General features: G+C 41.7%; 2 protein-coding genes across 3 annotated transcripts; both read right to left on the reverse strand.

Moving 5' to 3' along the window:
- Positions 1–208: 208 nt before the first annotated feature.
- On the reverse strand, positions 209–5,675 carry LOC110510237 (zinc-binding protein A33). The gene is given in 7 exon segments (XM_021591626.3): positions 209–503; positions 506–957; positions 1,212–1,330; positions 1,692–1,714; positions 1,816–2,046; positions 4,093–4,179; positions 4,355–5,675. Coding segments are annotated over 7 exon segments (1,398 nt in total). The 5' UTR covers positions 4,745–5,675; the 3' UTR covers positions 209–407.
- Positions 5,676–6,463: 788 nt separating this feature from the next.
- Positions 6,464–10,652, reverse strand: ovca2 (OVCA2 serine hydrolase domain containing). Of its 2 annotated transcripts, none has more exons than XM_021591627.3 (2): positions 9,739–10,652; positions 6,464–7,306 (listed from the first exon to the last, which is right to left on the reverse strand). In XM_021591627.3, exons 1-2 carry the CDS (start codon positions 9,905–9,907, stop codon positions 6,783–6,785), a joined length of 693 nt encoding a protein of 230 aa, XP_021447302.3. In that variant the 5' UTR covers positions 9,908–10,652; the 3' UTR covers positions 6,464–6,782. The 2 variants fall into 2 exon arrangements, with proteins under 2 accessions (XP_021447302.3, XP_021447303.3); XM_021591628.3 differs by having other exon boundaries at positions 6,464–7,303; positions 9,739–10,121.
- Positions 10,653–14,510: the final 3,858 nt, after the last annotated feature.

Genomic DNA, 14,510 nt, shown 5'->3' on the forward strand with positions numbered 1-14,510 from the left:
GAAGATTAACTGAACAACAGTAACATTTCCCTAGACAAACTGTTCAAAAGGCCAACGAGGATATCTGTGTTCAGTACACCTGGCATTCAAAATGGAACCCCCCCCCCCCCCCCCCCCCGATATATTCCAAATCTGTCCCATTAAGTCGATGTTGAATGAGATTCAGCAGCAGGCACAATCACTGAAAAACAGCAAACAGAACTAAACCTGCAGTTATCATGTCTATCAGACAAGGGTTTACTGATATTAAGACACATTATAATTAACAAACTGATTCGTTTCAATTAATGCATTTTGAAAATTGGTCAACAATGTTCCGACAGCAATCGTTTGTGTCCATTGCCTTTTAGCCTGTAGTTTTATTTTCACAGGAACCCCGACTTGTGTAATTATCAGCTCTCACTGTGCTATACTGTTACAGAGGCCTTCACTGGCATAACCCTGACATAGTCCCCCCCACTGAGGAACGGAAAAATGCTCTCAGTGAAACTATTTGAGTGTTTTTGAAGAAACACCCAATGCGTTGGTTATTGACAGGATCAGAAAGTGACAGCGTTTCTTTGTCCCAGTCCAGCTGCACTCGGATCCTCTGGGGTTTCACTTTAACGGGTTCAAGACAGTAACATGCATTCGGTGACACTTGGTCAATATAGTCACTCCCTTCTCTTGAGAGTACATACCAGACTCCACTAATATGCCACCGAGACGTCTCCTTCCTATCGCAAGACTCTATGGCTACACCTACTGCCCACTCTTTGCTGTCACCAACCTCTACGTCCCAACTGTGTGTCCCCGAGCTGAAGCCCTCGGAGCCCAGGACAGCATAGCGGTGTTTAAACCTCTCTGGGTTGTCAGGAAGCTGCTGTTGGTCATCACTGAGTCTGCATGTGAAGCTGGTCAGGTCACCAGACAGGATGAGATCTGGGTGAGCAGTGTTGGGATCCAGAATCACAGGAGCTGAGAGGAGAGAGAACACAGATTATTTTAAAGTGGGAACTCGTAGGAGCAGGTCATGTTTATACAAAACAGATGACTTTTTTTCCCCTTCAGTGTTGCATCCCGTGATTTACACATATTGAAATAAGTGTGATATTGTTAATTTGTTTTTTTACCTTGTATATTTTATTCTATACAATTGTAAAGCGTCTTTGGATCCTTGAAAAGCTGTAAGTCCTATGTATGTATTATTATCATCATAAAATAGTACTCACTGTACTCAACAATTTCCTGCATGTTCTCCCAGACTCTGAACTGCAGGTTGCCAAGGTGTCTGGCCACATCAATCAGCGCCCCTGAAACCCTCTCTGGATCTGGCAATATGCACTGAACTCTGGGAGAACATTAAGGAGTCAGTGCTGCTGTAGGGTTGGGTTCAGAACCACAGAGGGGAGAGAACATGAAATCAAATCAAACTTTATTTGTCAAGTGCACCAAATACAACAGGTGAAGAAGACATTACCATGAAATGCTGAATACAAGCCCTTAACCAACAGTGTTGTTCAATAAGAGTTAAGAAAATATTTACCAAATAAACAAAAGTAAAAAAACAAAAAGTAACAATAACGAGGCTATGTACATGGGGTACCGGTACCGAATCAGTGAGCGGGGGTACAGGTTAGAGGTAGTCAGTGCTGCTGTAGGGTTGGGTTCAGAACCACAGAGAGGATAGAAACAAGAGGAAGATTCCTTACCTTTTCTTGATGACCTCGTAGTCCTGCAGGAGAACAAAGTGTCAGATTAGACATGACATTATCAAGATGTAGACGTTTCATCTCTACTTAAAACAGAGGGAGATCTTTCTTTTTTGTTTCTTACCTGTAGCAAAGAGATGTTTTCAGCCCCTAGCTCTTCCTCTAGGGTTTGGATGGTGTCAGAAAGGGACGATATCTCTCTGTTCATCTCCTTAATCTTCCTCATCATCGTTTGACTCTTGTTGTCTTCGTCCTGCTTCAGGGCAGCTATCCTGACTACCGTTTCATTCCGTAGAAACTGGTGAAGCTCCTCAAACTGTTCCCTTATTTTCCTCTCTGTGGACAGGGCCTGGCTCTGAAGACAAACATCCAGAGCTTGAATGAGTTTTAAAGTTTATTCACCATGTGCACAGGATACAACAGGTGTTATACAGCACAATGAAATTCGTACGTTGAGAGCTCTTTCCCAACAATGCAGTGATGATGATAATAATAATAATTTAGATACTAATATAAAACTACTAATAAAATAGATAAGACAATAATTTAGATACTAATAATATAAATAAAGATAAAAGATAATAATTTAGATGCTAATAATATAAATATTAACGATAATAATAAAGATAATAATTTAGATGCTAATAATAAAAATACAGATATGGAGATAAATAATTTAGATAATTTAAATAGATAATACATAAAATACTAATAGATAATAATGAAGATGATTAGATATGCGAGTTAAAGAAACAAGAATGCAAGTATATACACCTTATTCAATGTTCAGGGGAACTGGAGTGGTTGTGTATACATACTGGTAGACTGGTGGGATATACATGTAAACAGGGCTGAATAGTGACTGGTAACAGGAATATATACACGCACACTTGAAGTTGGAGGTTTTCATTCACTAATTTTGGAGTCATTAAAACTCGTTTTTCAAACACGTCACAATTTTCTTGTTAACAAACTATAGTTTGGGCATGTCGGTTAGGACATCTACTTTGTGTATAACAAGTTATTTTTCCAACAATTGCTTACAGACAGATCTTTTCACTGTATCACAATTCCAGTGGGTCAGAAGTTTACATACCCTATGTTTACTGCCTTTAAACAGCTTGGAAAACTCCAGAAAATCATGTCACGGCATTAAAAGTTTCTGATAGGCTAATTGACATCATTTGAGTCAATTGACGGTGTACCTGTGGATGTATTTCAAGGCCTACCTTCAAACTTGGATGCCTCTTTGCTTGACATCATATGAAAATCAAAAGAAATCAGCCAAGACCTCAGAATAAAAATGTAAAAAAGTAAAACGAGTCCTATATCGACATAACCCGAAAGGCCGCTCACAAGGAAGAAGCCACTGCTCCAAACCGCCATAAAAAAAGCCAGACTACGGTTTGCAACTGCACATGGGGACAAAGATCATACTTTTTGGAGAAATGTCCTCTGGTCTGATGAAACAAAAATAGAACTGTTTGGCCATAATGACCATCTTTATGTTTGGAGGAAAAAGTGGGAGGCTTGCAAGCCGAAGAACACCATCCCAACCGTGAAGCACATGGGAGGCAGCATCATGTTGTGGGGGTGCTTTGCTACAGGAGGGAGTGGTGCACTTCACAAAATAGATGGCTTCAAGAAGCAGGAAAATTTGGTGGATATATTGAAGCAACATCTCAAAACATCAGTTAGTTAAGTTAAAGCTTGGTCGCAAGTCGGTCTTCCAAATGGACAATGACCCCAAGCATACTTCCAAAGTTGTGGCAAAATGACTTAAGGACAACAAAGTCAAGGTATTGGAGTGGCCATCACAAAGTCCTGACATCAATCCCATAGAAAATTTGTGGGCAGAACTGAAAAAGTGCATGCGAGCAAGGAGGCCTACAAACCTGACTCAGTTACACCAGCTCTGTCAGGAGGAATGGGCCAAAGTTCACCTAACTTATTGTGGGAAACTTGTGGAAGGATACCCAAAACATTTGACCCAAGTTAAACAATTTAAAGGCAATGCTACAAAATACTAATTGAGTGTATGTAAACTTCTGACCCACTGGGAATATGATGAAAGTAATAAAAGCTGAAATAAATTGGTTGTGACACAGCCTGGGATCGACCCCGGGTCTGTAGTGACGCCTTAGACCACTATGCCACTCGGGAGGCCTGGCTCTGCGGTGTCTTAATCTATACAGGAAGCCTGTCTGACCGTTGCACAGAAAGTCAGTTATTCAGTTATTTTTTTATTTCACCTTTATTTAACCAGGCAAGTCAGTTAAGAACAAATTCTTATTTTCAATAACGGCCTAGGAACAGTGGGTTAACTGCCTGTTCAGGGGCAAAACGACAGATTTGTACCTTGTCAATCTTACCGTGATAGTATCTGCCTCCCAGCTCTTACCGTGATAGTATCTACCGTTTGAACACAATTTCGACTGTCCGCCTCAAGGACCTCCAGTTTGTTCTGTAGGAGCTTCAGCACAGACTCCTGGAATGAAACAGTAACATTTTAAATATATCAGGTTACTGAGAGAACATTTTCTCTAAAGGGCATCAGCACCTACACTAAGCAGTGGTGTTCAGTAATTGTTGCTTGTTGTAGGAAAAAGCTAAATGTAACAGGCATTTATTCTATTGCCACACAGTTATTATTTCTCACTCACCTTATATTCTTTGGCAGCTTCGTCCATGGGGCAGAACTTGTGGTTTGTGTGTAACTCAGAAGTCTGGCACACCAGGCAAGCAGGTTGTCCGTGGTCACGACAGAAAAGTTTGTTTTTCTCCCCATGCAGACTGCAGAGGACACCTGCAGATGCTTTCTCCTTTGAGTAGGCCTCACAGAGGTTCTTCAAAGCCCGGTTGAGGGGTGCATCACTGAGTTTTGATCTTTTCCTACAAACTGGACATTCCTTCACTTCTCTCTCCCTCCAGTAGCCATGTATACAGTCTTTACAGAAGCTGTGGCTACACAACAGGATGACTGGGTCTCTGAAGATGTCTCGGCATACAGGACAGGTGAGGTCCTCCTCTGGAAGAGAAGACGTGGTGGCCATTTCCCCCCTCAAATCCCACGTCTTCCTTCGGGAAAAAGAACAACCGTCCTGGCAAACTTTCACGTGAGTTTCGCTGCTAACTCAAACAAGCACTTACTTGCTGCTTCGTTATTGTTTCTTGACGTATTGTTTATAACACATGTAGCTTACACTTGCAACGCATTGAGTAATACAATAAAGTGAACTTCTTTGCTGTGAAGGCAAGTAAGCTGTGTTGTTATTGTGACTCTTCTTCTATAATGTTATGGCCATCCGCAAACAAACGATAGGAGTGTTATCTCATACTGCCGTGACGCATGCAAGAATAACAAAGTACTTCCGGTTCGCGGATTTTTGGAATCCTTCAGAATAAGACTTTTTCTTCTACGGTATATTGACGATCACACATCCCGCTATCTACTATGCGGGATAGAAACATGATTCATTCAAAAAAACGTACCTACCAACAACAACAAAAAATGTATGTTAAAAACAAATAAAACAGATCTGATCCATACACAGGCTCCAGGTGAACCTGGGAGTGCGGGTTTTCCGACGCCAGTACTCCTTGTAGGTCTTCATTTTCAAAAACGTTTCTGCCACAGCCACAATAATGTCCAGTTTCTTCGACCTCTTTGAGATTTGTGCTGTACAGTTTATAACTGTGGCAATGAACGCAACAAAATCCAACTTTTTAACACGCATTGTATTTTTTGTCTGGCGGCAAACATTTACTACATGCTGCGGTGTATCCACCACCATATATCTTCACTAGCATCACTTGCTTTCTCAAATATTTTAATTGCCTCGGCATAGGAGATTCGATTGACCGCGGTAACTTTTGCCACCTCAATTTCACCCTTACAGGGCACTCCATGAACTCAGGATCATGATCCCCACCACAATTGCAACTGTCCTTCTACATACGGTTCTTCCGTGAACTCTGTTCGTCTTCAAATAGGCACATTCTTCTCTGCTTCCCTGGGTCCTTAAAGTGTACAAGACAGTGGTCCACTGTTTTCTGTCATTAATACCTGCTAAAATAATGGTTAATAAACAACTAAGTGGGGGCTCTATAAAATGTGATTTCTTCCCCAAATTATGTTGAATATTTTCCCCCAATTTTATTTTTTCTGTTTTTAGATTTTTGGGGGGTTTTCACTCTCAAATTCCAATTGTTTGTAGAGAAACAGCACAATTGGATGTTCTGAGTCAATGTCAATGCTTAAATCACATCAGAAGACCATGGAAGAAAAATAACACTTTTAGATTTTGGACTAATTCCACTTTAATTGTGCATCTAGCAAGTGAGGAATTTTCCATCTAATGTGCAGGTCTAGTGATGTTTCTGTACTGCTGCTGCTCATTTCATAGCAAAGTTTGCAAATAACAAATAATAGAAACCGATGATATACTTATTATATACGTCCACCTGGTAAGACAACTTTGCAGTTAACATTTACTTGAGAAGGTTTTAGGGAAAGTATTTCTGTCAACCCACAAGACAGTTATAACGTCAACTGGCATCAGTCTTTACTGTGAGACGTCGATGAATCAAATGTTATTTGTCACAATGCAACAGGTATAGTACACTTTAGTTTGAAATGAACCACAGGTCTTCATGCCATGCATTACATAACACTTAGATTTACATTTTGGTAAGTGATGGCAGGGTTGGTGTTGGTGAGCGGATACAATTATCAAGAATCTTGTCATAGAATGCAACACAATCAGGCAAAATAAATGTCAATGTTTATTGGAATTTATTTTTCAACAAAAATGTTATACCCCCCCCTGAGAATGACAATAGAATTGTTATGGAGTCATTTTGTTACTGTGGTAGCCTTACTAACATTGTATGAAAATTAAAGACACTTTCCAATAAAATATTTTTACAATTTCTGGATACACAAGATAACTGTGTTAACTTAAAATCAACATTTTCGTTACTTGCCGTCTTTGGATGAGCAACATCCACATGAAGTTATGCTCTCCATTTTCAGACATTTACCTCCTCTGAAACTTCTAGGATGGAATAGTTTCCATGCTTCTCCTTCCCCTACTGAAACCTCTTGAGAAACTCCTGATAGGTCTGTCTGTGTGCCGAGGCCGCTGGCACAAAATGGCCACCAGGATGAGTCAGCACCTGAGGCTCCTGGAACAGGGGAAGGAGCTCCCGGCTCATCCTATCAGAAATGACCTGGTCTTCCTGTCCGAAGACGTGCAGGGACGGGATGGCGAGTGGAGCAGGGCTGCCGTAGAACCCCTGGTGTTCCAAACAAGCACTCCGGAACCCGGCCACCAGGATAGCGAAGCGGAACTGGAATTGTGGTTCTAGATTCTGCTCCTGTATAGAACAGAGCATGGCAACTAGAGCAGCGCCCTGGCTGAACCCCAGCACGCCGTCAAACGGGCCCAGGTCCTTCACTGCTGTCCTCACAGCCTCCACACTCTCCTCAAGCCCCAGGCTCGCCTGACACTGCTGCCCGGCGTCAAAGCTCCGAGCCTGGGTGTCAGAGAACCACCATCCCCTGGGGGTCTCGTCACCTCCAGGGCCCGCTTCATTCTCCTTCCCTTGGGCTGCTGGAGTCAGAGAGAAGAGAGAGAGAGAAAAGAGAGAGAGGTAGAAGGGCGAGAAAGAGAGTATTAAACTAAGTTGATATTGCATTTAGTTGAAATCTGTATGTGATCACCCTGATAGGTGCCAGTCAAAAAGCCATGCATTACCAAAGGTTGGTAACGCAACAATCCCTATCCTCACAGCACTGTTCAGTCAGAATGTTCACGGAGTATCCAAACATTAAGAACACCAGCTCTTTCCATGACATAGATTGACCAGTGAATAAAGCTATGATCCCTTATTGATGTCACTTGTTAAATACACTTCAAATCAGTTTAGATGAAGGGGAGGAGACGGGTTAAAGAAGAATTGAGACAGTGTGTGTGTGCTGTTCAGAGGGTGAATGGGCAAGACAATAGATGCTGGGTTTTTCACGCTCAACAGTTTCCCGTGTGTATCAAGAATGGTCCACCACCCAAAGGACATCAAGGCAACTTGACACAACTTCGGGAAGCATTGGAGTCCACATGGGCCAGCATCCCCGTAGAATGCTTTCCACTCCTTGTAGAGTCCGTCCCCCTGATTAATTGAGGCTGTTCTGAGGGCAAATGGGGGGGGGTGCAACTCAATATTAGGAAGGTGTTCCTAATGTTTGGTTTACTCAGTGTGCTTTCAGAAACTATTCATACCCCTTGACTAAATGTTGTTGTGTAACAGACTGAATTTAAAATTGATTTAAGTGTTTTATTTATTTATTGTCACTGGCCTACACAATACCCCATAATGTTAAAGTGCACTGGCCTACACAATACCCCATAATGTTAAAGTGGAAACATATTGAGTCAATAAGTTCAGGAGTAAAAATGTCACATATGTTGGACACGTGCAATAATAGTGTTGAACATGATTGAATGACTACCTCATCTCTTATCACATGCGACTCAGTTGGCGATTGCAACGCCAGGGTTGTGGGTTCGATTCCCACGGGGGACCTGTACAAAAAGGTATGCACTCACTACTGCAAGTCGCTAAATTACTCAAATGTAAAGACCACGCAAAGAAGGGCACCTATTGGTAGACGGGTAAAAAATAAATAAAAAAAGATATTGAAAATCCCATTGATAATGGTGAAGTTATTCATTCAAATTAATTGTTATTTGTCACATGCGCCGAATACAACCTTACATTGAAATGCTTACTTACAAGCCCTTAACCAGCAATGCAGTTAAGAAAATACCCCCCAAAAAAGTAAGAGATAAGAATAACAAATAGTTAAAGAGCAGCAGTAAATAACAATGTACTGAGACTGAGGTAATATGTACATGTAGGTAGAGCTATTAAAGTGATTACGCATAGATAAGAGAATAGCAGCAGTGTAGAAGATTACACTTTGGTTGGTGTATCAATACACCCAGTCACTACAACGATACAGGCGTCCTTCCTAACTCAGATGCCAGAGAGGAAGGAAACCGCTCAGGGATTTCACCATGAGGCCAATGGTGACTGTAAAACAGTTACAGAGTGTAATGACTATGGTAGGAGAAAACTGAGGATGGATCAACAACATTGTAGTTAAGCCACAATAGTAACTAGTAATGCACAGATATCCAATATTTTCCCTGCCACTACAGTCCCTGGTTCGATGATTGGGAGTCCCATAGGGCAGCGCACAATTGGCCCAGTGTCGTCTGGGCCGCCATTGTAAATAAGAATTTCCTCTTAACCGACTTGCCTAGTTAAATAAAGGTTACACACACACCAAAAAGTTATTTTGTTGGCATTTACGTATGTCCCCACTACCAGTAAAACATAATCAAAACCTATTTATTGCAGTGCTGTTTCGGTGTTCATTTGTTCAGTCATTTCATTCTCAAGCTGGATTTCTATGGAACTTGGTTAGGGTCTTTGCGTGTCAAATAACACTATTTGACATGTCAAATAACACAACATAATCTGTTTCAGTGGCTATATAGTTAGCTAGCTAAAGTTCTGTCAAATTGGTTATTGATCGTTGCAAGACAACCACTTTCAGAACTCGCCAAAGATTTTCAAGTAGATTCAAGTCAAAACTGTAACTCGGCCGCTCAGGAACATTCACCGTCTTCTTGGTAAACAATTCCAGTGTAGATTTGGCCTTGTGTTTTAGGTTATTGTCCTGCTGAAAGGTGAATTCATCTCCCAGTGTCTGGTGAAAAGCAGACTGAACCAGGTTTTTCTCTAGGATTTTGCCTGTGCTTAGCTCCATTCCGTTTCTTTTTTTATCCTGAAAAACTCCCCAGGTCTTAACCATTACTGAATCACTGAAGCTGGAGACATATCTTCCTCACTAACTTTAAACATCAGCTGTCAGAGCAGCTTACAGATCACTGCACCTGTACATAGCCCATCTGTAAATACCCCACCCAACTGTTAACTGTTATGTCATGTTGACATTGGGGATCAGAATGTGACCCACCGTCGCCTGTTTGCGGTACCCGGTGAGGCGCACTCATGTAAACCAGCTCCACATACTTCTTCAGGAGCTTCCGTAGGGCCCCAGTCTTCTCGCGAAAAGAGCCGCTGTTCTGTTGGTAACCGTGTATGCACAGGATCCGGAGCGGTGCTGCTCGAGTTACAGTCGCCATGTTTGCAGGAACTTAACGACAGCTAGTTAATTAAACTGACTGGTTAGGCATTATTATCTTACAAATATTGGTACTTTTACCAATTAAGTTAGCTCCACACTATGGCACTTTGATTTGTAGACTGAATTTATTTTTGGAGTTAGTTTCCTTGTCAAGTGAAAACTTGTTTCATCCGGTAGTACAGGTCCGTCTGAAAATAGTGGTCGTTGGAAACAGAAGCTAAGTTGATGGTTCCTAGGCATAGCATAGTTCCGAGCTAACACAGGAATCATCGTTGCATTGGCCAGGCGATACACCTCTGAAAAGCCAGATCTATCTGTGCCATTAAAGCGTCTGTGACAGCATGGGACGTGCCATTGAGGCTATTTCCATTTTAAAGCAGTCAATTTTCTAATTCGTTGGCTGATTGCTCCCAACTCATAGGAAGCCCAGATGACTACTTTAAAATTATATCCACGATGAGTCCTCTATCTCTATGACAGCCACAACTTGTTTCAAAGTTACAGAAATGCCAAGTGCGTCCACTTACATCAGTGCATTCAGAACAACCTAACCATTCCGAAACTTCTATTCGAATAAAACAAGCCTCACGTAGCAAATTGGGAATAAAAAATGTTGTTGACCAAATTCGACACTGGACTGCCTTCCATACTAAAATTCCTCACTCCGGCGGCTTATTTTCGTGGATGGGTTTTGGGCGTAGAAAAAGCTCTCGCTTCACCTCTTCGATATTCACTGGTAAGACATAGCAAAAGCCCGTGACTTCAAAATAAAAGTATCGCAATGAAGACGGTAAAAAAACAATACTAATTGTTGAAATTCCTTCCATTTTATTAGGAAATGTTAGAGAACTTTGTTTAACAATATTACAAAAATAATAATAAATAATAGCCTTAATTGCACAAATAATATTATTAAAGGTAATGATTACTAGATAGTTATTATGGTAGCAACAGTAATACAAATAACAAAACATTATTTATGCTACTATTAAGAGGTGATAACAATATTAATATTATAACTATAATAATCAACTTTAAAAAATACATTTAAATCCTATTGTTATTTAGCCCATTTGTATTACACGGTGTTCATATGTTGTTCATATTGGACATGCACAATTTTCTCCACATTGTGTCACCCGGTAAAAGGGGGTCCATTTTTACTCAAGAGCACCTTTAGTTTCCAAATTCACAGAGTTTACTGCTCTTTTTGAAGGCCTTAAAGAGTGGCCCATCATCTTAAATGCAATATTTTTTTCATATTGAACAGGCTTATTGCACTGTTCATAAAATGAGCAATGACGCTCCACTGGGTGTCAACTCGATGGATTTGTACGCGAGACGTGCTCCCGAGTAGAATGCGACATAACACACAGGCAATTATGTCTGCTGTAATATTTATGTCCAGTCTAAAAAACGTACCACATTTAAGCTGATGGGACACTCTTTAACGACCGCAGAATGAGCAGTGACGCTCCTGTGGGTGTAAACTATAGAAAGTAGAATGGACCACCTTTTACTGTTACAAAACATACAGGACATTCTGTGTGGTGCAATAAATGATAGGGGTACCCGCTCAAAAAAAACATTGTTTACTGTTTACCCATGACTGCATGGCCACGCACGACTCCAACAACATTAAGTTTGCAGACGACACAACAGCGGTAGGCCTGATCACTGACAACAACGAGACAGCCTCACTAGAAGCACAAGCATTTCGCTACACTCGCATTAACATCTGCTAGCTATGTGTATGTGACCAATACAATTTGATTTGATTTAGTGCGTACTGCCCAGTACATCATCGGTGCCAAGCTTCCTGCCATCCAGGACCTCTATACCAGGTGATGGCAGCTGGAGGCCCCAAAAAATTGGCAAGGAGTTTTGATGTCTTCACTATAATTTTACAATGTAAAAAGAGCTCAAAATAAAGAAAAACCCTTGAATGAGTAGGTGTTCTAAAACTTTTGACCAGTTGTGTAAGTCAATATATTTTTTTCTTAAAGCTGCAGTGTTGGTTAAGGGCTTGTAAAAGTAAGCATTTCACTGTAAGGTCTACCTACACCTGTTGTATTCAACGCATGTGACAAATAACATTTGATTTGACCATTTAGGCTTGAGAAATGTTTTAAATATACACAAATATATCACAATATCTTATACTTTAAAGTATTCTTTCTATGATAACTAGTATAAATCAATAAATTCTAAATATTTTCCCATCATTTTCACCCTAATAATTAAATTACAAAGTATACAGGACAGGAGTCTTATTCTGATTTTATGGCGATGTGAAGATGGCGGAAATGGAGGCTCGAATTCAGCAACTCGTGGAGCAAAGTTGGTGAAGACGATGTTCTGAATGGACAACGGTAGCATCGAAAACTGGAAAAAAGGAAATTGTCAAAAATTGTAGCCGGAGGATACGTGTGTAAATGATAATGAAGCGCTTCTTGTTGGCATGCATTTGCTGAGTAAGGATGCATATTGTATGTAGGATACCCGCTTGAGGTGTCGAAAAGTGTGAAGTATGCGCTTGTAAAAGTGGGAGGCTATCAGAGTGACCAGAAGTGGTCTTATTTTGATGAATTGTATTTCTGAACAGTAGAGTAAGATAGCAATGGGCCTCAAAATTATCCGGACAACAGAAATGTTGTGTTTTGAACGTCGAAGTAGAGCTCCCTGTCACGATCATCGTAAGGAGCAGACCAAAATGCAGCGTGGTATGTGTTCAGGATGATTTTTTAATTAAAGAAATCACTGACCACTGAATACAAACTTTACAAAACAATAAACGACCGTGAAGCTATAATGAGAACTGTGCTGACACAAGCAACTAACATAGACAATCACCCATAACCCACAATGACAAAACAGGCTACCTAAATATGGCTCCCAAGCAGAGACAATGACTAACACCTGCCTCTGATTGAGAACCATATCAGGCCAAACACAGAAACAGACAAACTAGACATCCAACATAGAATGCCCACTCAGATCACACCCTGACCAAACCAAACATAGAAACATACAAAGCAAACTATGGTCAGGGTGTGACACTCCCGTCAAAGGAGTCATCTCGTCGTTAACGACGTCCAGGCTGAATACATGAAGAAAATTCCTGGTGTGGTTGGTGCCCGGCGTCGGACCCGCTGGGTGAAGGGAGGAAAAAAAAAAAGTGTCGGTCCTATTGTTTTTTGATAAAGAGCCAATACCTACGCATGTGAAGCTTGGTTGTGTAAAATACGCCGTAAAGCGTGCATCCCCAAACCACTGCAGTGTACAAATTGTAAAGAATTTGGCCATATTTCAAGTGTGCGCAGTCTAGAAAAAAATTTGTTGCTCATGACTTGTAGATTTTTTTTAAAAAGTAGCTCTCATGCTAGAAAAGTTGTCATATCTGTCACTGATTTCTGAATACTCGTGTGCGTGTGAGAGAGTATGTGTTTGTTGGAAGTGGGCAAGGACTCCGTGTTCTTTGGTAGTGAAAGCTTGTGCGTGTTACTCTCATCATGATTGCTTCCAGATAGGTTGAGAATATCAATCCCTCTTTATTTCCCCTCCCTTCTCTCTCTTTCCTTCTCCCTCTCTCTTTCCCCTCCCTTCTCTCTCTTTCCTTCTCCCTCTCTCTTTCCTTCTCCCTCTCTCTTTCCCCTCCCTTCTCTCTCTTTCCTTCTCCCTCTCTCTTTCCTTCTCCCTCTCTCTTTCCTTCTCCCTCTCTCTTTCCCCTCCCTTCTCTCTCTTTCCTTCTCCCTCTCTCTTTCCTTCTCCCTCTCTCTTTCCTTCTCCCTCTCTCTTTCCCTCTCTCTTTCCTTCTCCCTCTCACTTTCCTTCTCCCTCTCTCTTTCCTTCTCCCTCTCTCTTTCCCTCTCCCTCTCTCTTTCACCTCTCCCTCTCTCTTTCCCTCTCCCTCTCTCTTTCCCTCTCCCTCTCTCTTTCCCCTCCCTTCTCTCTCTTTCCTTCTCCATCTCTCTTTCCTTCTCCCTCTCTCTTTCCCCTCCCTTCTCTCTCTTTCCTTCTCCCACTCTCTTTCCTTCTCCCTCTCTCTTTCCCCTCCCTTCTCTCTCTTTCCTTCTCCCTCTCTCTTTCCCTCTCCCTCTCTCTTTCCCTCTCCCTCTCTCTTTCCCTCTCCCTCTCTCTTTCCTTCTCCCTCTCTCTTTCCCCTCCCTTCTCTCTCTTTCCTTCTCCCTCTCTCTTTCCCTCTCCCTCTCTCTTTCCCTCTCACTCTCTCTTTCCCTCTCCCTCTCTCTTTCCTTCTCCCTCTCTCTTTCCCCTCCCTTCTCTCTCTTTCCTTCTCCCTCTCTCTTTCCCCTCCCTTCTCTCTCTTTCCTTCTCCCTCTCTCTTTCCTTCTCCCTCTCTCTTTCCTTCTCCCTCTCTCTTTCCCTCTCCTTCTCTCTTTCCTTCTCCCTCTCTCTTTCCTTCTCCCTCTCTCTTTCCCCTCCCTTCTCTCTCTTTCCTTCTCCCTCTCTCTTTCCCTCTCCCTCTCTCTTTCCTTCTCCCTCTCTCTTTCCTTCTCCCTCTCTCTTTCCTTCTCCCCCTCTCTTTCCCTCTCCCTCTCTCTTTCCCTCTCCCTCTCTCTTTCCTTCTCCCTCTCTCTTTC

The sequence above is a fragment of the Oncorhynchus mykiss genome, chromosome 29, assembly GCF_057628025.1.
Source record: "Oncorhynchus mykiss isolate SJ-2025 chromosome 29, ASM5762802v1, whole genome shotgun sequence".
NCBI classification, from domain to species: domain Eukaryota; kingdom Metazoa; phylum Chordata; class Actinopteri; order Salmoniformes; family Salmonidae; genus Oncorhynchus; species Oncorhynchus mykiss.